The sequence below is a fragment of the Falco biarmicus genome, chromosome 5, assembly GCF_023638135.1.
Source record: "Falco biarmicus isolate bFalBia1 chromosome 5, bFalBia1.pri, whole genome shotgun sequence".
NCBI lineage: Eukaryota > Metazoa > Chordata > Aves > Falconiformes > Falconidae > Falco > Falco biarmicus.
In genome coordinates, this window is record NC_079292.1 from 18,814,076 (window position 1) to 18,840,478 (window position 26,403).

Here is a 26,403-nt window from a genome sequence, read left to right on the forward strand (position 1 = left end):
AGTTTGCTCTAATGCAACAGAGAAAAAAAAAAAAGATAATGATATGTCACAAACAACTAGCTTGCCAAAAGTACACACAACTGTTTGGTTTTTTTTTTTTTTCTTTCTTTCTTTGCATTTTGGCACTGGCTGCCACTGGCTGGCTAGTTTTGGCATGTCGTCTTCCTACCTGCTTCACCTCATGCACTTTGCACTTTGAGCTTTGGAATGTGATTTTTTGTTCACTCTCTCCTTATATTAACAGCTTCTCTCAGGAAGATCAGTGAGTCTGTTGGGACCAAGAAGGGAGAAAAAAGCATCAGGCCCTGCAGCAAGTATATTTTTACCCTGTCTGCCTGCACCCTGACAAAGGAGAGGAATGGGCTGTAACATAAACTGTGGGCTTCTCACTGGGGCCATCATCGGTGCTGTGCTGGCTATCCTTGGAGGAGTTCTGATACCAGTTGGAGATAATCTTATAGGCAAAGCAATAGAAAAGGTACTTTTTAAAAACTTCTTAAAGTCAATATGGTTTGTGGTTATTGAATATTCATTATTTGTAAGTCTTGTGCTCTGTTTCTGCTTTTTCCCTTTTTGTTTTCTTTATTAAACCTAGGTTTTGTAACATATGCAATGGAAAATTTCCTGGGAATAGATGCTGCAGCAATATTTTTTAAACATATTACTTCCATGTTTACTTGCTTCCTTTCTTTCATGCTCCACATGACAAGCAAAAATTTTGTTTTCAAGTTGTTTTCAGTAATGTCATTTAGAAGTAATCATTTTGTATTTTTATTTTAATTATGATTGTTTCTATTTTATTTATTTTTTACCCATGATGGCCCACTTATTTATTTTTCTGCGTTCTTTTCTTATTTTGGTGCCCACTCCATGCACTTATATGTATGTACTGCAAATAAACTAGACAAACTTCTGATGCAGAATCTAAATCTACACTTAGATGCACTCAGCTCACATTCTGTGAATATACAATCCAAGTCAATATGCCTCACAAGACTGCAGGATCTGATCATATACACCTCCTTATTGAAGGAGTGAGAAGAGTAACTGAAGTGTAGTGGACTTAGCAGTCACAATTTTTTTCTTTTTTTTTTTTTTTTTTTAGATTTTTTTGTCTTTAAAATCTAATTGTGTCTTTAAAGAGAAATGAAAAGTTAATTTGTTAAATATTCAGGGAAAACAGTGTATAGCTGAGGATCTAAATCACAGAGTAATTTAGAGTGAAAGACCATGGAAGCCCTGGGGTGTCCACCATGGAGACATGGAGTCTCCTTGGGGTCACTGCAGCCAAGGCGGGCTCTCCTACAGTTAAAAATCCAGAAACCTTAAGGTCTTTGGCTGATGATTAGTCCTCCAAATAATCTGCTGTGGCACTGAAGACTGTGGAGATCTTGGAGACATGTATTCAAAGACTGTTCTGGAAGCCTGCCCTTAACTCAATGGCTATTGAAGTTAGTTGAGGAGGTGGATGCCTGAAATTTCAGGAAATGTAGCCTTGCCTAGATTCTAGCATCACTTTTTTAAAAAACTGAAAAAAATGGTTTCTACGTACCATTTTAATTTCGTTAGCAAACTCAGTGAAAACCTAACTGTAGAGGAATTTTCCAATTCTTGTATTTTTCATGAAATTTTCAGATTTGTGGAGAATAAAGAAATAATTCTTCACTAGATAATGTCACACTCACCTTGCAACATTTTACAAAAAAAGTCATACTCTATATTTGCAAATAATTTTAATTGTTTGACATATTGAAGAAAAGGCAGGTTTTCTAAAAAGCACGTGATTTTATAAATGTGTATCTCCTTATATTAAATATTTACTTCGAGTTATTCCAGAGTGTTGACTTATGCCATTAAATATTTTCAAAGCAAATTACACATATTAGCAATGTTATGTGTTCATGTTTACTTATAATGAACCAGTTATACAGCATGGTTTGCAAATGTCTACATATGAAATTATACCTGGATGAGTTCTTAGTGGTAAAATATTAGACAGAGTAATTTTTTCCTCAACCTCTTTATAATTTTCTGGATTGTGATCATGTTTCAGATGCTTGTAGCTATTTCAGGGCAGCTTGACTGATGTATATAAAAAGGAATATTTCCATACCAGTATTCATATAAAACATAAAAGATTAAATTTGTAGAGGTCTTATATATTTAAGTAAATGGATACTTCCTTTCTTAAGCACAAATCATACTAGATTTTTTTCTGTTTAGCATTCTGACTATCCGGTGAGACCATGAGACTCTTAAACCAATTTCTTTTCAGAAAAGATATGCCAAGGTACAACATCTGAAATATGTGATCATTTCAGCAGATGCTCAAAAGTGATTTGAATCTAACTAATTGTGATTTACTTGTGTCGATGGCTATTAAGAAAAACAAATATTTGTTAAACACTGCAGTTATATTTAAGATAAATATAGAGCTGGCTGGAAAGCAAACAGGTCTGCTGAGGAGACCATACTAAAAGTACATTTTTTCTGAAATCTTTCAACTTTTGGAAATGTCATTTTTCAAGGAAATGTTTGGTAAAAACAGATCAGTTTCAATGACAATTTTATTTGGAATTTCTTAAGCATAGAGACTCTAGGACAGGAAAAAACTAATGAGCAAGATGTTTTCTCAGATACGGCCTGTAGGAATTTATATTTCCATTTGGATTCATATAAGGCAAAGCCAGAACTTAAGTCCCTCACCCGCTGTGTGAAAACAAATTTCAAAATGTCATATTTTGATGAAAGGGAAAAACTGTTTCAGATACTACCAGTATAAGTAAAATCATGTCTTAAATTCTGCGTGGTCCTTGAAAAAAGACCCCTAGGTGTTCCTCTGCATATTTTATCTTGGAGTAAATCCCAGTTCTTTGCACAAGTTGACAGAAACACAGTAAAACCAAACATATTTCTAGGGGAAAGGAATGTTGCTGTAAACTGTTATTGCTGGGTTAGAGAAATGGATGATTTATTTTTCTCCTGAACGAATAGCTTTAGGACACTTCACACTATAACAACTCAAAATATCTTAAATTAACTTGTTATCAAGGTCTGGTCAAACCGCACTATCATCAGTTTGTTCTGAAGCAAGTCCAGCTGAACTTTTAGAATCTCCCAATAAATAGGGACAACTTTAATTAAAAAATCAATGCCATCAATAGTTCTTACCATTTTGATAGCAGCTGAAGCCTGAGCATGCTTCCCTTAAGCACACATCTTGGCAGCTGACCAAACCCTATCAGCCCCATTTCTCCTTTATTGCAGTCATTGAGAGATTAGCCTGAGTAAACATTTTGCTGAAAGGCTGCATACTCTTGTTGCAGCAAAGAGAAATCATCTGCATGTGTACAGACAATCTCAGGTGCCCTTAGAAATTTGATAGAGACTGTCAGGGTATTGGCTATTATTTCCTAGCAGGCAGGTGCTGTTCTCCATCCATGAACAGTCCATGGGTGGATAACTCAAAGTCCACGTAACATGGAACATCAAGATGTCACCTCTTCGCATCTTCTTGTTTATTAACAGACATCTGTGCTTCAACACAAAACACATCGCTATGTTTTCTAACCTCAGACTGCCTCACCAGATCTTTTTTGGATAAATTGTTTCCACTCCTGCCTCCAGCAGGGTGGCAGGGTTTTAAAGAATTACAGCATTATATGTATTTTCTGAATCCTTTTAGAGGCCTTTTAAAAGAAACTGTCACTGGAAGAGCACAGTCAAAACGACACCACCAGCACCAGCATCTTGGCAGGGATCCACTGAACAAGAGTAGTGCTAAGCTATTTTAGCTCTGATACTATTCAGGGAAAGGAGACTTCCCCCTTAAAAGTTGCCTGTGGTTTCAGTACCGAAGGGCAAAAATCCTAGTTTTCCCAAACAATGAATCTATCCACAGGGAATAAATGCCTTTCCATGAAGGTCTTAAGGGTTTAGAAAACTGCCCTTGGTACAGTTAGGATTGAAGCATGAAAGTTTCAGAGTTCTTTACAAAAAACATTTTGTTTGAGGCTATCAAAATCTACCTTTTTAACTGACTCCACACATTTCATTGCACGTTATCATGTCTATCATCATTGTTATTAGACATTGCCATATCTAACATTAAAAAAATCTAGTACTAAAAAAATCAACAGGAAAGGTGAATTCAAAACAACAAATCAGAAAGCTTGCAGCCAATATTGTTGGAAGGAGATATTTTGACATTGCTCAATTACCACCTTTTGCCTTTCCCTCTTTTAAAACAATATTATTTATTTAGGAAAAAATCCCATCATTTCAGTTATGATAAAAAATTTTGGTTGGGTTTTTTTCCCAGCTAATCAGCCTTTTTCCTCAGCTATATCTAGCCCTCAAAGCCCTTGGTAACTGATTAATTTGCCATAAAAATCTTTATCACCACTTCTTTAGGAGAGTTTGCTTTCTACCTTAGGTAGGAGCTTAACAGGAGTCACATAATGTTACTTAATATGTTGAATTCCTGATAAATTGATAATGCAGAATGGTGTATGATATGTCACAATACCTTAGTGCTGCACTCTTTCTATAGAGTTCTCAAAGTTAGCCTCTCCTATTTTTAGAAATAAAGCTATGAATTTTAGGTATTATTATGTTTAGCCTTCTGTCTCTCTACATACCTGTTATCTATGATTGTCCAGTTTGTGTCTCCTCAGCTACTGGAGGCATACAAAACAATTCTAATTTAAAATTGTTTGTGACATTCATATGGCACTTCTTCTAAACTAATGAAGCTAAAGTAACTGCTGGCTCTCAGCAGAACATGAGTGATCCAATCACACATATTCCAGCATTATCAATGATAAACTTAAATAGATTCCATAATTTTTTATGATCAGGGACTGAAAAAGGACTGGAAGTTTTGATCCAACAGAGCCTGCCAAAAAAACCTGATAATAAGCTAATAATCATCACTCAAGAAGTAATAAATGGCTATTTGTACTTTCAGCTGCAAAATGGAAGAAGATTATTTGCTTTCCTGGAACTTAACTTACTCAGTTTTACAGAATTGTATTGTTTGTTTCCTCCAGTTTTATGTATGCAGACCAACACGTAAAACACATAGATGTAAACTCCCAGAAAATGGCATCTTTTGTCTATCTGGCCAGATCCTTTGTCAAGAAAGCAACTGCATCTTACATTTTGTATTTCTTCATCAGTAATCATGATGGCTGAATTCAGTGTAAAACACCAAAGTACAGAAGCTTCCATTGCTGACTGCTCAGCATTTCTTGAGTTTATGTATTGCCAGTTGACGCACCACAAGTGGGGGAAAAATTGTGTCAGAAACAAAAGAGGATAAAGTCCCCATTGTTTTCACTCTCAGTCTTGCACATTTAGGTCACGAGATGAACTTGACTGTGTAGCAATTATATACTGTATAGCTACTTTTCCTAACAGTAATTAATTATTGCATAAGATACTAGAGCTCATGTATGTTGACTAGGGAGTTTCATAGTATCAATTGCAAATTAGTAGTTTCCCAAATTGCCCTACCTTTCGTAATATCACAAAGCATGGCAGTGTTACCAGGGGGATATAAAAGTGACCAGCCATAGAGAGGGGTAATATTTAGGGCTGGCCTCACCAGTGATCAGTCAGCTAAAATCCAAGGGCTTGCTGGTGTGTGGATATTAGTTTCATTATATGAAGACATGAATAAGGACAGAGCTCTAGATTTTCTTCAGCTTTAAGCCACCATTGGCATTCTTGAAGTATGTGACAGGGAATCATACACACTTCCTTTGTGGGAGAAATGTTATTAACAATAGTGGCTGAATGCCACCAGATATAATGGTCTTGCTCCCTTCCTCCCCCTCCCTCTTTTGCCCTGCTGCTTCACTTATTTTAACTCTGTTATCTGATCCTTCCCCCTATACAGACCACTGAGCCAAGTGGCTCGCTCACTGGTAGAAAGGTAACCCAGCTGGGGGAGGGGGGGGGGGGGGGGGGGAAGGGGGCAGTAAAAAGAACACCCCCCCAAAAAAAACCCCAAAACAAACCAAAAAAACCCCAAACCAAGGAAGAACAAATAATCTTCCTCCAGTCTGGCAGGCAGGAACAGCTCCCTGAGGAATGAGAGCTGGCACATGGGAAGGGGGAAGCGTGTGTATCAGTGACCAAGGGGCTGCAGGTGCCAGCTTGCCCCTTTGGCTGCAGCACTGTCAGGTTGTATCAGCTGTCCCCTTGAAGCATCCCCTAAGAGTGTCCACGGTGGCATCAGCACAGAGAAAATGGTGGGCTGAAAATCCACATAGTAACTCATTGTGACCTGGCTGTCCCATGTATTCAGTTTCCATGGTCCTCTTTGTACCAATGCCCAAAGTAATTTTTCTCTTTTGGCATTTCCTAAGGGTACAATATGCATATAGTAGTTATTCTTGCATGAAAAATAAAGGACAGCCACGCCCACCTCTTTAGCTGGACAGTGAATTTGTTCTAGATCGATAAAAGAGTACATAGTATAATGAAGTGCAGCAAGGAGCAGTACAGAAAGTACATGAAAAGGCTTGTGTCTCATAGCCTGCAGTCTCAGTCTACATGGAAAGTTGTCCTGGTTGTGCTAAAAAGTCCTGCATAAGTCTCAGCTTTTCCTGCAATACCGGAGAGAGGTTTAGCGGCAAAGATCCACTCTTTGGAAAAAAACAAGGTCGTTTATAAGGAGAAAGCTGTGAGGAAGCATGTTCCTTATATTCTTCCAGGTCAATCACAGAGATGTGGTCATTGCAGAATAACCAGTTTTCAAAGTGCCCAAAATGTCTAAAGCTGGAGGCAGGCTGGGGACTATTTCTGTGCCTCTCCAAGATGGGAGGAGAGATCCTATGGCTCAGGTACTCTGAGCAAACTGCAGTGGCAGAGTCAGCATATCGTTCTGTGCTATCATAACCCTTAGCAAAGGGTTATAAGGGGAGGGAGGAATGGACAGATGTGAAAACTTCTTTTAAGAAGTAACTAACACTACTTTAAAATCTGTTGTCACAAGGTTGAAACTTCTCTGTTCATCTCTGTGCCTATTTGTTGTTGAATTCTAGAGAGATTAGTTTGTCCTCTTGGGCATATAGCTGCCAGCTTAACCACTTCTCTACCAGTTACACAGAGGTAGGAGGTCAAATCCTGGCATCTGTCCCCATCCCAGGACCCTGCTGCATACAGATCACAGGCAGACTGCGTAGAAGTTGCACCTTTCTTAATATCAGCCTGCTTCTCCCAGATCCTTTGAGCAATCCTCTGTGGAAACTGAAAAGGTGATTTCAAAATCATGTAAGCTTTTCTCTTTGCCAGGGACATGGTCTGCCCCATGCGAGATCACAGCTGTTGATAGGCTTTGGCCTCCTGAGGTTTGCAAAACAAGGCTGAAGAGAATTTTAACTGTCAGGTCTGAGTGCAAGCCCTCAAGATGATAACACATTTGCTACAGCAACTTTCCTTCCCCGCTCACACAAATGCACATAAATTATAGCAGCTATTCAACCAGCAAGCCCTGTGCTTCACACCACAAGCAAGGCATTTGCAACCCCACCATACAAACAGGCTTTCCATAGACAAAACTCTGACTATGTTATGAGTTCTTCAAGGTATGGTATTAATTTCTAATTGCAGTGTTCTTAATCGGTAATTTGTTTTTTTGGTTTGTTTTTTTTTTTTTTTTTTTTTTTTTATGGTGCTTGCTAAGCAAACTCTAGAGGGCAGAAATTTAAGCTAGAAAGAAAATCTAGTAAACTGTAATTTAAAATGTCTTTTCATGCTCTCTGGGGGGATTCCAGCCTTTTAATTCCTGAGACTCTGTGAGCTGTGCAAATTAATCAATTAATATTGCACCACGCTAATAAAAAAGCATTTCATATATTATAGCCAGGGTGCCTAGATTTTTTTTTTCTGTTGAGAATTTTTTTCTGAATTTTTACCACTAAGGGAAAAAACTACATTATCCCGGGACTTTGGGAAAATCATGTACAAGGGGGCATGATGTAGAGCAGGCAAAACAGGCATTCCCCTGAAAATACAGGAAACAAACCTTCAAACTCTCTTTCTCACTGTACAGTCCCAAGGACTGAATAGGCATTTATGATACTATAGTTGAGTGCCACAGACATAAAGCTGTTGCTTACTCTGGAGTGGTTCCTGATGTCCTGTCTTTTGCCATATTTTGCCCTTATTCCCTAGACCTGGGGAACTATCCTAACAAAATGTTATCAAAGCTAGAGATATTTCTTAGAAAGTCTCAGGTTTTGTGACAAGAGTTTTCTGACAAAAAACAGTCCTGCAAGAACACTGTCTGCATTCTCTGCATGCAAAATTACTTTAGTGCCTGAGTAATGCTCCCAGATAATTCTTGTTTCTTCCCTTGGGCTATCTGCAAATGTGTGAAAAACAGTTTATGGATTCTAAAACTGCTGGGTATCATTCAGATATTTTCTTTTTCCAAATAATCAGTGGATTTGGCAAGTATTTGGGAACTAATGCATTGCCCGACCACAGCAGTAGGAAAGTTTTGCTGCTTGCTACAGTAGCAATTACATCAGCTTTGTGGTCACATTTTAGGGGGATTCACTTTTCCTTTCACTAAGCAGGAATGTCAGCATGCTTTCAAATGTTGGCCAAAAATGTGCACTGTATGCCTCATACTGATGATAAAATAGCTTTTTTTTCTGTTGTTTAGGAATCTTCTGCAACCATCTGGAAAGTAAATGCAGCTTGTCGCTCAATTTTTGTGGTTAATTTTAGCTTTGGTTTTTGTCCTTTTAGGAAGCTGTCATTACAAATGGTACCATTGCTTTTCAAAATTGGCTTGTGCCAGGAAGTTCAGTTTACAGGCAATTTTGGATTTTCCATGTACAAAATCCTGCAGATGTGTTAGAGCAAGGAGCACGTCCAAAACTTGAACAAAGAGGACCTTACACATACAGGTAAGCAAAGCCCCTCTGAGTACACGGCATGTCATATCAGAGATCATGGTGAAAGTCAGAGAAAGTTCTACTGAGTTAAAATTTATTTCTGAAACTCCAGCATTGTATTTCAGTTAGACTTGACAAAAATGCCTAACTTGCAGCTACACACAGCAATCACAGATACTTTCTGTATTTGGTCTCATGTTGGGAAAGCACGTATATAAAAACAGGTAATTGGGTGTGGAGCTGTTTGCCTTTGTGAAAAGAGATTGCTTATTCGCAAGATGTTTGCCACAACAACACAGGCATGTTGCATTTGTTGCTGTTCAGTTTTTGCCAGCTTTTTGCATACGGGAAAAATACGCCAGATGCCCTAAACCCAAAAGATTATTTTATCACCCATGTATCACTCAGATTTATTTTAATAATGTATTTTTTTTCTTTGTTCCTTTATGACTTATTTTTAATCTATAGCTTTTCCTTTTCAAATTTCCCCTTGAAAAGCATTCCTTTTTCTGAATGTACTAGCGAGGGTCTAGATGCAGCAGTCCATTCCCATTCAGGCCAGCTTTTAATCACCTGCTTAATTTTAAACGTGATGTTGACGTAGGCCTAGTTGGTGCTTCCTGATAAGCCCAATATCCAGCTATCTCTGGCACACTTGTTATGAAACTGATTTCCTAAAATGATAGGATATTTCTTTCTTGATATCTTTGAAGATGTATATTGTATTTGCAAGATGGTTTTACCATGCAGCATCTACAGTTGAAGTGCTTTGATGCTTAAAAATGTTACTTATTTCTCATTGGAAGTAGAAAACTCTTGGTCCATAGAGTACATGAGAAGATATAGGAAATGGAATCAGGAAACTAACTGGTTAAGAAATACTGCAGAAAGTGAATTTCCACCAAACAGAAATGTTTTACTCTGGTGGTGATGATGGTTGCTTGGTTTCTCAGGGACAAATCTTTGCCAGAAGCCTACATAAGACTATGTAAGAAATGATGTCTATAGCTCTTCTCACTGCTGCGGTCATGCTCACCTGGGATATTGGGTCTACCTGAATCACTGTGACACTGTCTCTCTCTCTCCCTCTGAATCTCCCTTTAAATGTTTAATTATTTATTATGATGTATAACAACTGGTCTGGAAAATGCAGTTGTCCCCGTGATTCTGCTAGGAAACCTTGTTTGAGGTCTTTTGTTTCCAGTCAGAAGTAACATAATTAGGAAAAAAAAAAAAAAAAAAAAAAAAAGATCTCCCAACTTTCGAGTAGGTGCTCTACACATTAAGCTATTAATGAAATGACATGCACACAAACCAGTCTTGCGAAGTCAAGATCCAGCTGTTTTTGGGGTAAGGCCCACCTGCACTGGCTACGTCTGCTCCGAACCTTTTTGTTCCCTTACACCCAGGCTGGAAGATCTGATGGATTACCCTGAAGGTCCCTTCTGTGGACCCACAGCGCAGACTAAGTCATATGATGCCTGCAGGATGGTGCCCCAACAAAGTGGTCAGCAAGAGGATGGGGACTTGAAGAGTTGCGCTAAAGATAGAACTGCATCAACTCAGAGATTCTATGTTAGTGATCTGCTGATGGGGCATGCTTAAGAGGCTTATGAGAATCTTAGTGGAGCTGAAAGATTGCTTATAAATCTCCACGTGTATGAAACGTTATCAAAGTGACTCCCATTATGGATTTAACCTGTAATCTGTTTTGTTGCAACACAGGCCTATCAGATCAAAACTTAACAGAGTGTTCGTTAACCATTCTGAGTCATCGCCTTCTAATTACAGCTTAGAAAAAAATGTGACAAAACATAATTAATTTAAAACAATATATAAAAAAGATACATGATCCATTATTGAAATAAAAGTAAAAAAGAAATAGTTGTTTTCATTTTAGTATCAAGAAAAAAAATCCATTAGGTACCAAGGACATATTTCTAAAAGAAAAATACTGTACAGAAAACCGAATTTTTATGTATATTCACACAAAAAGTTTAGAATCTTTTCAGTGGTTGTAAATGTTCAACGTTTATCTACAAAGAACTTCAGTCAGGCATGGTTGTGTGTTGTCCTGAAAATCAAATGTTAAAAACATTCTGTGTTTTTATTTGGTATTTCAAGGGTGCGATATTTACCCAAAGAAAATGTCACGGAAAACTCTGACGGCACAATATCCTACATGCTGCCTAACATTGCTCTTTTTGAACCTGAAATGTCTGTTGGGACAGAAAATGATACCATCACCTGTCTCAACCTTGCCGTTGTTGTAAGTAAAGAAACAAAATCATAATGTTCACATTCAAATGCTGAGATACTGGAGGAAATAGGGGAGAATTTAGCATTAGTTATACTGAAACCACCACAGGATAAGTTTCCTCTCTATGAACTCAGATGACGTTGAGTGTCAGTTACACTGAGGACAGCTGTAATACTACCTTTAAAATATATATATATCATAATTCTGAGGACATATTGCATATATATTAAGGTTTCCTTATATTCCCAGGGTAATCTTAATGGTAAATGAAAGTTGACTTGTTCCTGTCAATGGAAGCAAAGTCATCAGTTTGGATGGGATGTATCAAAAAGCATCCTCCTACTCAATTTTAGCGTGGGAATGAATCGAGTCTGTGGATGGATTCTCTTTCTATGTGAGGTACAGCATGAACAGCGCAAGGCAGATTTGCCATACTTTTTCCATAACCTCCTCAGTCCTGCTTTGCAGGGGAGGTTGTATTAAACCCCATGCTCAGTGTATGCATGGTCTCACTGCTGCAGCTGCTTGCTCCCCGTGGTGCCCCTCAGCACGACTGCAATGGCATCCCCTGAGCTGTCCTTCCAGCCAAGACCTGAGTCCTCCAAAGAAAACCAAAGGGGCCTCCACCTAGAGTAGTGCTAGAGCCTTTTCAGTCTAGATGTTTTTGTGCTATTACAGGCTGAGAACGCTTGCCCTTGACCAAAGTTCACAGTTTTCATATTTATATTCAGCCCTTGTTGTGTTGCCTGGTTGTCCTGTACTAACTCTGTGGTGCCTGAGTGTGAGTGTTCAGGATTACAGTGAGAGAGTGGCTGCTTCAGACAGAGTGAAGGGATGCTTGGTGTAAACACAAAATCGAATCATACCAGCAATCACAGAATCATAGAAAAGCCCCTATTGGAAGGGACCTCAAAAGGTCATCTGATCCAACATTTTCTGAGAAAGGAAGCCTATATGAAATTTTCTAGCACCCTGTCCAATTGTGCCTCGTGAGGGGGACTCTACGATGTTCCAGTGATTGACTGTTGTCACTGCAAGAAAATTCTTTTTTCTACCAAGACAAAACCTTTCCTGGTACACCTTGTTCTCCTTGCCCTTTCTCTTCTCCATGCCACTCCTTATGAAGAAAAAGCCTCCATTCTCTTTGTAGCCACCCTTTAAATATTGGAATATTATGATGAGGTCCCCTGAGCTTTCTTTTCTCTAGGGAGAAAAGGCCTAATAAATAAAGGCAAATGACCTTATTCAGACCCAACATACTCTGCCTGTGCCCTAATTTAGGCCAGCATCTCTCTTTTGAAAAGCTGTTCTTGTTTCCTAATCTCAGAGTCCTTCATGTCATGGTACTAACACTGCTCAGCTTTCACACTTTGGATCATGAAGCTTGTTTCAGGGGAAATAGTAACAGAGGATCCAAGACCCGTTTTGCTGTTCAGAACCTCATGGGTATAAGCCTGAATTCCCAGAGAGGCTCTGCCTATTCCCTTTGACAGCATTGACTTTAATCCAGTACAGCCCACCTTTTCTATCGCAACCTTTTCATCAAAACACTTAGAAAGGCATTCAGAGAGATGTTTTTCACACTTTCTTTACCCTGAGAGGATTGAACCCACATCTCCTCTATCTCCTAATCTTGTAATATCCATGCTTTTCACTTACTCTATTTTCAAGTTCAGACAAAAGTGAAAGATTCGTAGGGTTGAGGGGGGCAGGAATTGAGAGCAAAAGAGACTCTTCATTGCTATCTTCATAACACAAAGTTCAAAGAGATGGCCCACTAATGGGCCTAGGCTGAGCACTTGCTCTAAGAGAATCACTTGTTTTTACACATATTTACTTACAAAAATTCTTATAATTTCCTGCTTCACCAGACAGCCAACATAGATAATTTCTGTTGGCTTTCCACAAGCTATTGGGACTTGACTTTGTGTTTATACCTCTGCAAACGTTCATTGCAATTACCGCTGGTAAATCTACATTGTTCTTCATTGGATTAGGAAAAAGCTATGCATTATTTAGAATTAAAGCTGTTCAGAAAGGGCTTGTTTGTTCCAAATATGTATTCTTTCTAAGTAAAGAAATAATAGAGATTCAGCACTTGGTCAGTTTTATGCAAGATGCAGTTGCATTGCTGCTAGTGTAAGAGCAAACCTAAACCACTTACCTAAGCCAGTAAGTAACAGGCTTGTATCTTTTTACTTATATGTTTGTAGCGTGAATGAGTCTGAAGTATGTGATGTATGGAGATGACAGAAAAGAGGTAGAAAACTGAAAGTGGTATAACCCATGTAACAGATATAGGGATTTGAAATTATTACTTGGAGATATTAAAAAGCTGTTTGGCCATGGTCCTGGCCAACTGGCTCTTGGTGGCCCTGCTTGAGGGGGAGGCTGGACCAGATGAGCTCTGGATGTCCCTTCCAACCTCAGCCCTTCTGTGATTCTGTGATTAGGGATGATCTAATGAACTCATGTAAGCAGTAAAGACAAACTCCTTCTCTGTTAAATTATGCCCAGTAATTGTTTTGTTAAGGAGTGTCAGTTTTAAGTAGAAACGACAGTGAGCTGCAACTCTGGAAAATGGCTTTGCTCGAGATTTCTTGGAGTCAGACTCTGTACCTTTGATCCAAAGCACATGCAGAATTTTATGCTAAACATTAATTTTATTGCTGTTGTAGGCTGCACCTTCCTTGTACACAAACACATTTATACAACTACTATTAAACACTTGGATTAAATCTTCTAAGTCATCCATGCTACAGAACAGAACAGTGAAAGAATTACTGTGGGGATACAAAGACCCATTCTTAAACAAGGTCCCCTTCCCCTTGGACCCAGTTCTGGGAGTCTTCTACCCGGTAAGTGAAACCAATGAGGAGGCAAAACCTTCAGTTTTCAGTTTTCATTCTGTGAATAAAAGTTAAGGCAGCTGCTATGAGTAAGAAAAATCTGACAAAATATGACAATCTGGGTCAGTACTTCTAACTCTTATTCCTTCTTCTTGTGTCTGTTACAGTATAACGGGACATTCGATGGACTTTACAAAGTCTATACTGGGAAAGAAGATATTAAGAAAACAGCAATAATTGAAAGCTATAAAGAGAAAAGGTATGATAACATACGTATTTTCAAGGTATGGCTTTTAAGGTTTGATTCATTAAGAACTACAGATAAATGGAAAATCTTCAACAATTCAAAGGAAGCTAAATCAAGCCCTGGGTTTAGCAAAACCACCTCTCTCTTTCAGCTATTAGTGATCCTGTTAGGAGCTTGGCTTTAAGACAGTTATTGATTCTTTGATACAAGTAGTTCCTTCTGGTTTGCATACTTCAGTAGCTAGATCCCTTTATCCTATTCTAATGCATCATATAGTTTATCTGAATAAATGAATGAACATCTCTATCCTCTGACTTTGCTAGTGGATCAGGCTTATACTGGAGCAGTTATATTTAGCAATACAGGTAATTAAATGGATTACATTGTGTAATATACTACGTGCAGCATGACTTTTTTTTTTTTATTTTAAAGGAATCTTTCATACTGGGAAGGTCACTGTGATTTGGTTAATGGCACAGGTAAGCCTATTAAAGCTTTTTAAAACTTCCACACATTTCTTGATATTACAAGGTAATAATGAGAAACAACATTTAGGTTAATTGCCCTGGGCTTTGACAGTTCCGTATTCTTTATATTAAATGTCTATATAAATATGATTGTATACATATTGCTACTATGCATGCATATGTGTGTATCTATTATAATAAGTATAATATGTCGATGTGTGCTATTTTACATATACATGTACACACATCCTTTTCAGATAGAGTAGATGTGGAAGAGACTCAAGAAAAGAATCCAGCTCTGTTTCTACTTATTATCTTTATGGTACAATATAACTAAAATTCATTTTCTTTGCTATAGCAGTTGAAAATTACCTTTGTATTCTAATAATGTACATTCATTTAAAGTGTTGAAAAACAAAATTAAATGTACCAGAATAGACAGATTTTTTTTTTTTTTTTAATTGAGATGTGAAAAGAAATTGAGGTGACAAGGAGAAGGCTGTCAGACAGGTAGTTTGGAGGCCATGGGAAGAAGAAGTAATTTAGTTTGGGATGAATAAACTGGAGAGGAATATTTTTGAATTTGCTTTTAGAATGCATGTTGAATTGTTTAAGATACACTTTTTCAAGATGGTATTTTTATTTTTGATGAGTGAAAGCGTTGCTTTGAGGACACAACAATCTCTTGAGCTGAGGCTGGCAGATGTCATGGTGGAGGCTTTTGTGGAGAGTTATAGGTCTTCAGTGAACGAGTATCAAAACAAGCAGGTTTTTGGTTTTTTTTTTTTCCTTTTCCATTTTGCTTTACATGGCAAGTTATTTTGAAGTATTTCAAATATATCACAAGAACCTGAGTTTCTGAGTCAGGAAAGATTAGTTCATTTTTAAACTATGTCATTAATTCTATAAGAGGTGATATTTTCTTAGGTTCTGGGACTTTCCTTCTTTCTTATGGAGCCATTTTTCCCAGGATCAGCTTTCTGTTTTTTTCTTCTTCCACAGCTGATGGAATTAACATACTCAGCTAACTAGACTAAGTGCTCCAGTACAGGGAAAATGTGGAGCTTTTCCTTGTTAGCAAAGGTTATCACACGTTTTACAAGAGCATTCAGTGCGACTGCTCAGGAGAGACCATGTGTTTAGAGAAGCAGCAGGTTTAAAAAGTCTTGTAAGTAAGTGTAAGATTTCCTTCATATCTTGTAAGCTTTCACACCACAAAGCACAGCACATGTCATATAAGTAAATATCTGGATAAAAATATTAAGCAGTATTCTTGTATGGGGCTTAAAATTACTCCTTATTTGCCAACCTTCCAAGACTGCCAAGATTTAGAAATAGTGTGTCTAAGGTGAGCTTGAATCTTCTTTAAGAAAAAGTGCTTCTGTCAGCAGTGGGCAAATGGCAGTGTGTAATTTACAATTCTTGTTCTTGCCAACTAGATTCAAAGATATCATAGATGTTTTCAATCCCTTGGTTATGGCTGCTGACTAAGAAACCAAACAGAAATTGTACCAAGAAGTAACAAATGTACTGGTTAAAGGTTTCTTACAACACCTTTTTTTGGAAAATGGCAGAGATTCTGGATGCTTGCAATGCAGAAATATGCATCTGAACTTGCTGTGTTCTTTTTATAGAGAGTGGGGAGAAAGACACCACCAAAGCTCTGGCCCTCTGACATATTTTGCATCTCTACCATGGCATGAGATGGACTGTGACCTAGATGTGCTTCCTTCTCTCCATTAGCTATGGAGAGGATCTCAACTTAAAAAGGAGGTCTGCTTGAGAAGCTTTGGTGAATAAAGGTTTAGAACTGATTATTAAACAGGCAGATTCAGTGTTTATTGTAAACACTGAGTACCATAACTGCAGGCGAACCAAACACCTCTAGAAACGTTAAGGCCTTAAGACTGCATAAATCTTGAAGCAATGGCAACAGCTATTGGGATTCATATTAAACAGGATTGGGTTTTGTATCCTCTGTTTTTAATGGGCTTCATCATATAGCTTCACACAGTGACCAAAAAAACAAAAAAAAAAAGCTGCCATAATTTGGTTTGCTTTCAAAAACAATACAATCATAGCTGCGGAGTGCCTGCCACTGTGCAATAACTGACATAAATATTTTCCCCATAAATGACTCACTTTGTTTACCTTTTTCACAGCATTATAGGAAAGTAACACCTCAGTATTGAGCTAGAAGTTAAATCATGTCTCCTAAGTGGAATTGCTTTCAAGGTCTTTTTTTATTTCATTCACAGATGGGGCATCATTCCCACCATTTGTTAAGAAGGATCAGGTACTGCGCTTCTTCTCCTCTGATATTTGCAGGTAGGCTGGTCCCTTCCTGGTGTGTGTATAACACCTGCCTGTGCCACCTGGATGCTTTCTCATTTCGGAGGGCAGCAGCAGTGGCTCTGCTTGGGCTTAGGTTCCTGAGGCAATTCAACATAAATGTGTCACCTTAACACAAGTAGATTCATGAGCTGTGCTCATCATTCAGAACCTGATTCTACCGCTTCTGTTTATGTCAAGTAGCAAGCTATTTAAGGTGTGGTTTACTTCAGCCAGTTACAGGTGTATAATTCAGGAATATCTGATACTGTGGTGAGTTGTTACTGATCTATGAAAGACATCGATGGCCACAGGGTTTAAAGTCTTGAACTTCTTAGATCAGGAGCCAGCCCAGAACCTGCCTTACTTGGTCTGAGAAGGCAACAGATACAGCAGGGGCCAGTTAGGTCCAGCTTTGGCATTTCTGCAGAACTTCATCTATGCAGAACAAGATTTACTGTCATCCACTAGATACTTAAAATGTTCTTCTCACAGGATATTTTTACAGATTTTATTTTTATATATTTACAAACATATAATACTTCCCGTACTGATGGGTTTTCAGTCTGCTGCTTCTGCTGTGGCTATCCAGTGTCCCTGAGTTCTCCAGTGGGATCATTGAAAACAATGTTAAAAGATGTAAAGTGCATCACAGACTATTTACTTTGGGAGATTCAACCCCTTTATTTATTTTGCTGCCTGGAAACAGTTGCTTCCTTCTAACTAGGTTTAAAGTGGGCTATCTGCAGACTGTTTTTTTTTTTTTTTAAAGATCAGTGTTTTTACATGAATTTAAATTTGTATGTGTGTGAAGTAGTTGTATTCCCAAACAGGAAAGCATTTCACAGGTCTTAGAAAAAGGGATTCAGTGCAGAATAGAAATTATAAAATTCTTTGGATCAGTTGCACACAGTTTGCAAGATATCTCTGGCCTTTTAATTCTCACATTTAATAAACAATGAAGAACAATAATAAGTGCCCAAAGGTCATGGAAACGGGGTCATGGAAAGTGATTCTGCCCACATTGCAAAACCCAGAACCCTTATTTTGTTTGGACGCAATACAAAATGTTGATACCCTGGTTACATTACTGTGTAACAACCATATCTCCATACCAGCTGATAATGTATCAGCAAAAAGAAGCTTAAGTGGTACTCTGATTCATATGCAATGGAATCAAGTTGTATGCAGAATGTTGCCTGCATCATAAAGCTTAGTTTAGTATCATCGGTTCAGCAAGAACCTATAACAGAGCTGACTTATATTGGTAAGTATCTGTACTGTAGTCCAAAAACTTTCCAAAATTTCATAATAACGGTGGGTGTAAGAGTGTTTAGGAAAAGAGCTCTTGATTAATTTTTTAGATTTGTGTATATTATTTATTAATGTTATTAATATTTTTGTCTTTTTTGGATATTGTTTTGCTGACCTCTGAGCTTGTACATCCTTTTGTGAATGTGAAATATTCTCCATTACAGAGGAACACTCCTGCAAACTGCTGAACAGTGTGAAGGAAGCCTAGACGTTGGCTCCCTGGAGTACTTGTCTCTTTTAAGAAACAGCCAGCTGGGGGATCCTTAAGGAGTACTGCCATGAATTCAGACTTTTAATCCAAATGACTGAAACATGTTTCTCCTCTTTTATATTCAGGTCGATCTATGGGGTTTTCCAGGGCAAGCAGGATGTGAAGGGAATCACACTCTATCGTTTCACAGTTCCTCGTGAAGCATTTGCATCGCCTGCTGAAGTCGAAGATAATTATTGCTTCTGCAAAGATAAAGTTATATCAAAGAACTGCACAATAGCTGGAGTCCTAGACATTAGTGCCTGCAAAGCAAGTACGTTAGTGACACGGTGCCACCAAACAATCCATTTGACTGGGGAGAAAGCACATGTCCTGTAGCTGAAGTGTTACTCAGGGATCCAGGACATTTGTGTTTGTCTGTGAATTCTTCCACAGATTGCCTGTGAGACCTTTAACATTTCTGGAGCCTAATTTCCCAGAATAAGGAATATAATATTTCTGTATTTTGTATAGTGCTATACAAAATGGTGATACTAGTTTGTATACTGAAACTGCAGGAATGCATGTATCGAAAGGAAAGTAGGGGGCACTGTATAAAAGCCAGAGATAGTTACAGTCCTTGTATTTGTGATAATTCACACACACAACTATATGCACATGCAGAGACTGAGAGACACTACTGGCCCAGTTCAGCATTGATATACTAAAATAAATATATACAGAGTCTGCATTTGGTGCAGAGTCGAAAGCATGCGTTCTCTTCAGGCTTGCTTTCTATTAAAACAAGATCATGAAGTTGGGGGGAAACAGTGACAGAGGGTCCTCACCTCAGCATGAAACTGGGAGCACTACCAGCTCCACAGTGTAGACATGCAGGATTTGTAACTACAATTTATTTCACCATGCAAATTTTTCTCATGACAGTAGAATCACTGAAATGTTTAATTTTTATTTTTTTTGGGGGGTGGGGGCAGGGTGTGGGACTATTAGCATTTTTATCAAGATTGTGTGTCTATATAAAAACTATGTTTGAATGGAAAATATCGCCTCAGAAGGTGATCACTGAAATAAGGCTTAATGATTCAAGTGAGGTTTTTTTTTTTCAAATAGAAAGGCCAGTATTTATCTCTCTTCCGCATTTTCTTCATGCAAGTGAGTCTATATTGCATGATGTTGAAGGCCTGAGCCCAAATGAGAAGGAGCATGAGACGTTTCTAGATGTAGAACCTGTAAGTCCAAATATTTAATAATTGTAATTCAGTAAACTTGTAATGTTCGAATTTAATTGTAGTACAGTAGGCCTTTTACCAGAGGGACAAGCAAAAGATACAATCGTGTCATGTTTGCTTTTGCAAGAGATGTTCACAAAAGTGTTATAGTTTTAGCAGGGGAAATTTAGAACAGAATTTGTCTCATAATGACCTTCAAAGTTTGCAGAATTAAGTTTTGAATTTTCCTTATTGGAAATGGGGGGTTAAATAGATTCTGCAAACTTTGCAGTATGCTATAGCTTTTCTATGACCTTCAAGTACTTTGAGAAAATTTTTTTTCTATGAAAGTTCTTCTGTTGCTTGTATATTTAAGGATTTTTTTTGTTTTGTATAGCAATCCATTTTTGTATAATTACTATCTTAACTGAGATTAAATAAATATAGATCAATTTACTTCAAGTCCAAACATACTGCTCTAGAACAGACCTAATACAGTCTTTGTGATGTGGATTGTCCAACAGAGCTCCCAAACTGAATGAATTTATGACAGCTCTGATTCTGATTGCCTCCAGTTTTACCTCTACTTCTGTTCCAGTGATTTGGATTCTTAATTTTATTTACCAAATTTTTATGTCTTGTGTAATGAATTCTAAGGTTCCAAAATTTTATTTTGCTCTGAATTTGGATAAAAAGATAAAATTCAGGATACCTCACTAAAATATTTTTAGGCACATAATTTGACAACCAAGCTATGTAACTTCAAAGAGGAGATCTAAAGTTAAATCTTTTTTTCACCTTATTTGAAATAAGAGATGTCAACCAGAAAGTCCTAAATCTGATATGAAATTTTCAAGAATCGTACCCTGTCTTGTTTTTGTGGAGGATAGAGGGGAAAAAAAGGAAGTGGAGGGAAGATCTGACCTTTGTTTTGATATCTTTGTTCTGTTACGAAATTATTCTTTGCAGCCCTATGCAAGTTAAACATACTTCTTATTGAAAAAGAAAAATTATCTGAATTCTGGTAGAACACCCCCCCCCCCCCCCCCCCAAACCATATTTTTATATGGAACATTTCACAGATTATTTAGTGGTTTTAACCTTTTTTTCCCTTCAGTTTTAATTGCAAATGACTAAAGTAACTATGGTAAAGACACAAGATCAGAAATTCTGTGATAAATGGGAGACTCTTAGAATCATTAAAATTTTATAACATGTAATATAAATTGAAATTTAAAAACCTAAGGATAATGTGCTTTTTGTCACAGTCCATATTCTAGGTTTCAGCATCCAATTCAAAAATTTTAATTAATGTGTGGGGTTTTTTCTGGTTTTAGATCACTGGTTTTACGCTACAATTTGCGAAAAGGCTGCAAGTAAACCTTCTTGTGAAGCCTGCAGCAAAAATTGAGTAAGTACTACTTCATTATTTTGTTTTTAAAGACTTTTTTCAAGCAGGCTAATTGGTCTATGAAAGAGTAGGTAGAAATGGCTGAGAAAAGAAGGAATAAAAATAACTTTCCAAAGTCTTTTTTCTTTCTTGCAAAAATTTCAGTTATGACTGTTCAGAGAACATAAATTTCATCAAAAGAGCAAGACTTCTTGTGCAAGGCACTGCCCAAGTATTTTAACATACAATTGATTTCCCCACAGAAGCTTGCAAGGCGACATGTTCTTAAAAAGTAACATTCTTACAAAACCCAAATGGGGGCTATGAGAATGAACTAGAAGGCAAAATGTATTTTCTGAAATAAATCAAATGAAAGAGAGAGAATCTATGTGTGCTCTGTCACTAGGTGGATTTTATCACAATGGTTGATGGGTCTCTAGCTGTTTCTTCTCTCTTCATTAGCCCAAATGTACATGTGCAGACATGCATTTCAGGATCCTGTATATCTGGCAGGTGAACACCACACAGATCTTCAGACCATCCCACCATCTAGCTGTGTCCAGCCTTTCTTCTTTCTGACTACCCACATATGGAAGACTAGACAGAAAGATATGATTACATGATATGTAAAATGGCTTTTATTAATTGCAGGCTTTTTTTTTTTTTTTCCCCAGTCCAAAACTACACAGAAAAGGTAAATCTGGAAGGTGTAGTTAGAAAATGTAGAAATGTAGTAGAAATTTAGTTACAGCAGAAAAAAAAAGTAGAGACTGGGCTTATGCACCAAACTAAAGGTAACATGTAATGCTGTACATAAAATGTTGTACTTATTTTCTCATTTCAGAGCTTTATCAAAAGTTAAAGAACCTTATATTTTCCCCCTTCTTTGGCTAAATGAGGTTAGTATATTTTATGTCTATTAATCTTCAATGTTTAAACAAAACAAAACAAACAAAAAAACCCAAACAAAAAATAAAGAGAAAAAAATCCAAACGCCTAGCTTTTTCAGTCTTGGTGCCCTGAAATTGGACAATTAAATTCATGCTGTGATTTGCACACACCAAGAATATATTCAGCAAGTGAGGGCTTACATACTTACCTTTCACTGACATTTTTCTTGCACTGTTTCAGTCTGCTGTTATTGGGGATGAGAAAGCAGAAATGTTCAGAAGTAAAGTCACCGGTCGGGTCCAGATGCTGAGTGTTCTGCAGATGGCCTTAATGATTGGAGGTTCTGTGTTGTTCGTCGCATTCATGGGTTCCTATTTCGTATGCAGATCAAAGAAATTAAAATAAGTAAGTAAGCACTAATGGTTCAGTCCTCAGCAGTAACTTTTCCTCAGGGTCTCAAGTTCAGAATCATGAGGTATTTAGATGTTCTTGTTTTGTAAGTGTCAGAAAATTCAGCAGTTGTTTTGTAGGAAATCATCCAGATAATTTAGCTAATGTTTTCAAATTCTCTTCCCAGTCTTAATCTTTCAGGATGCTTTTAACACACTCAGGAGAGAGTACCATGGAACTATACCAGAAGACTTGATTGTTGTGAATTTATGAAAATAGACATTTAACCCAAGAATGCTAAACTGTTCAGAAGTGCCCTCTAGTGCTTCTCTGGGACAGAGACCACACAGCTGTGGATTCCTGTGCCTTTCCAGGACATATTCCTTTCTGGGGTTCAGAGAAACCACTGTAAATGACTTTTTTTTTATTAAGTGTTGGATAGGGTTTCTCACGTCTTTCAGTTATGCAACACTGACTAACATGACATGTTAGTCTAAACATCTCCTGAACATACCTAGCCCACTAAGACTAAATATACTCCCATCCTAAGTACAATAACCAAGTGGTGGATATATTCCTGACATATAGGGAAACAAACACATTATTTTGAGCGATTTAAATGAAGTGCAGACATGGACGTTATGGTGAAAAGTATGCTGCAGCAATGACATTTTTAAGATGAAGACTTACCTCATCACATGCTGAATTCTGATTTTATTTCACTACAGGTAACAAAAGACTTCAGAGGTAGTCAGTGTTTAACTGAAATTTCAGCCAAGCAGCATGTTAAAATTCAGAGACAAAAGGTATGATTCAAGGCACAGTCAGTCCACATGCTATGCAATTCAACATGCTTTTCCATTTTGAGAAGACCAACTCACTAACCCAAATGAGCTGATGTTTCCAAAGGTCTACCACACTTCTGACATCACTAAAGAGGCCACCATGGAAACTATGCTTTCAAATAATTCTGATTATTTGAACTTTGTTACAAACTTTAAATGACATTCAAGCAGACTGAAGTTGAAGTTCAGCTGGATTTTAGTCCACCTTCTGCCATTTATGCAACTTGCTACGTTTTTTTCTTCTGGGATGTGCAAGACAATTGAAAGCCATTTGCTGATGTTCTGTCTCTGAGCACAGGCTGGGAATGACAACACCTTTGAGCTCATGCTGTGCTCTAGATGCTCTCATTGCAATATTTCTTTCTGTTCCTTAAAGGAATGGAAGTTGCTGCAACAGAACTGCTCTCTGTCCTCTATTCAGGGATGTGAATTGCGTTGAATGTGAAGTTTATTATGTAAAGTTACTGTTATACATGAAGTTAATAAAAAGACTTACTAAAATACGTGGTTTATACATTTTATATGGAGATGGCTCAGACAGGACATGACACAGTCATTCATATGGTGATGGAGCTCATCAACATTTGGCTCCACAGCTGTTTAGTTATCTGAACCACTCCCTAATTCCCAAGCTGCTCCACTGCTCTTTCTGTTGCCTCCTGTGTGCTTTACTTACTGGCTCTTGCTTAAACACCAGCCTCTGCTCTGCCCTAAACCCCGATTTGCCCAAGGCCTCCCTTAGAGAATGATCTGATATGTCACCTTTGAGGTTAAGAGAAAATATTCCAGAATGCTCCAGATATAGGAAAGACTGAGGTAATGATTTTGATTGAACACCAGAAGGTACCACTTCCTTGCTATAGAAGAACATAAATGAAAACAGGTAGCCCCAATTCTTCACTGATGAATCATCTGCCACAAGGAAATTTGTATAACCATTTGTTTAATGAAGTGCATCAGCCCGTAGACAAATAGCAAACACTGCCATCTGCGTAAATCATTCACTTTTTCATCTAATCTGTATGCCATATCTTAGAAATGACAGTCAATGGGGCAGATATTGAGTGTTGTGGGGTCTTTCCTTCCCTGTGGATTCACTGAATTCAGAAAGACAGCCAGAGTTCAGCACTTTCTAAGATCTCTTCTTGGACCTTTTATCCCCTTAAAGAAGAGCTGCAAAGAAAAAGGAAAACCAAACATGGCTAGCCTCTCATAGCCTGGTGCTTGGAAATAATGCTACAATGGACTTTAAACCAGAAAGGTTTGCCTTGCTAGTAAAGGACAGTATCTTTGCCTTGTTATCTTTAGTAAGGTGTGTTCACTTTTTGCAAATAAAGGGGAAAACCCAACAGACTAAAATGCTGTTGTTTTAAACCCCTGCTCCTTGCGAACAAACTTGTACAGCTATCAAAAGAGCTGATGAGTCACAGAAATCCTAAGAGATTATTCTTGAAGGTAAGGTCTGTGTGGTGCATGACTGCACTCTTTCTCCAGCTGCGAGCTGGAAATGCAAAGTAACAGGGCAGGAGACATGAAGGAGGCATGACCCTCAAGGGAAACTCTGCTCTCACTTAGAGCACCTGTGCATTTGATTACTCACCATGTTTGCTAGTTAATGAAAAACAAGACCTTTCTCTTGTGTCTACATTATTACTGGTGTCGTATGTGATGCTCTGTTCCTGTATTAGTCTGGGGACAGTTTGACCCAGCTGAAGGACCTAGAGTCCTATGGACTGGCCAAAAAAGTATGAGGACAGCTAAAGTCATTCAGTCACCTTCTTCTCTGAAACAAGCACACCTCTGTTGTGGTTCAAGCAAGTTTTTATAATAAAACTAGTCTTTAGAGCCAGAATCTAACAGGGAGATCTTTTGACAAAAGGAACCACAGCAATGCTCCTGTAATTTTTGACACTAGCATTTCAGCTTAATTTTTTTTAGCTTCAAGTCCATTGTCAGCAAGTTAGTGTTTGCTCTACTAGTGTTGTTTAGTGCTCTGTGGTGATCCAGCAGCAGCAATCCAGCAAACCAGGCCATGATTTTAAATGTCTCAGGGCCCAATTTTTCATGCACACAAATACGTTTGTTCATATGTATAATCTCATTGACCTTAATGCAGGTTTGGACTTTTAAACTATGTTCAGCACCTAGTCTGCACTTGAATTATAATTCATAGTTATTTTGTCCAAAACATCAGTTACAGTTATTGTTATTCATGTTATTAAGGCTAATGTTAAGTATTTACATTTGTTCAAACAGTGCAGGATAAACATTTATTAGAAATGTTAATGAACTCAATGCAAATAAAATAAAGCTGAAACTCTTTTTTCTCAGATCTTCATGTCTAATTGTAAATAAAGTCTTTAGTGTTGAATAATAAAGTCCTTGTGTTTATCTTCTTGGTACTTTGGATGTGTTTTCTTTTTCTAGACAATGATTTTATAAATTGATGACTAAGCGAGCTTAGGGGCTAACCTTGTTAGGTCATGGTACTCTGGCACATCACAGCTGCTTAGAAGTGCATTATCACCTTTAGTGTTGCCGCACAATGTATTATAAATACCAGCGACATACAACATTTATGCTCTAGATTACAAAAAGGAGGAGACTGTGGGCAGAGCTGAGCACCACCAGCATGTCTAAACTGAAGAAATTCTAAAACAGCCCCAGGAAACCAAGCTCAGAGAGAGACCTGCTTTCAGCTGCCTGTGGAGGTGTTGGCAGCATGGTGTTAGCACATCCAGCAGCACGTTACATCATCCTTTGCTGGCTCTGCTGGCCCAGCAGGTTGGGTGGCAGCCGAGCCTGGATACGCCCGCACCTCACGTTCCCCACACACCCCAGATCCTTATGGGCGAAAATCACTGGTGAAAATCAGATCTGACCCAAGATCTAACAGCCCACATACTTACACCCCAGAGCAGGTGTGCCAGCTATTGATTTCTAACTGAAATAATGCTTTCAAAGCCCTACCTAAAACCTGTTCTACCCACCTAGCCTACCAGTGTCTGTTGAGGGAATGTAAACATGGTACTATACCCTGAAAAAGAAAGAAACTTGGTTTTCTCTGTTCTTTTAATAGTGAGGC

General features: G+C 37.9%; 1 protein-coding gene across 4 annotated transcripts in view; it reads left to right on the top strand.

Annotated features, from left to right (window-relative positions):
• The window catches only part of CD36 (CD36 molecule), a 39,095-nt gene extending 13,378 nt beyond the window's left edge, over positions 1–25,717 (top strand). For 3 of the 4 annotated variants that reach the window (XM_056339734.1, XM_056339735.1, XM_056339733.1), the window contains exons 2-14: positions 245–478; positions 8,767–8,927; positions 11,040–11,184; positions 13,854–14,033; positions 14,192–14,283; positions 14,704–14,750; positions 16,997–17,066; positions 18,720–18,907; positions 19,705–19,823; positions 21,140–21,213; positions 22,037–22,091; positions 22,324–22,488; positions 23,202–25,717. In XM_056339734.1, the coding sequence (XP_056195709.1) occupies positions 359–478; positions 8,767–8,927; positions 11,040–11,184; positions 13,854–14,033; positions 14,192–14,283; positions 14,704–14,750; positions 16,997–17,066; positions 18,720–18,907; positions 19,705–19,823; positions 21,140–21,213; positions 22,037–22,091; positions 22,324–22,488 (1,416 nt within the window). In that variant the 5' untranslated portion in view covers positions 245–358 and the 3' untranslated portion in view covers positions 23,202–25,717. The other variant, XM_056339736.1, reaches the window with a different exon arrangement.
• The last annotated feature ends 686 nt before the right edge of the window (positions 25,718–26,403 follow it).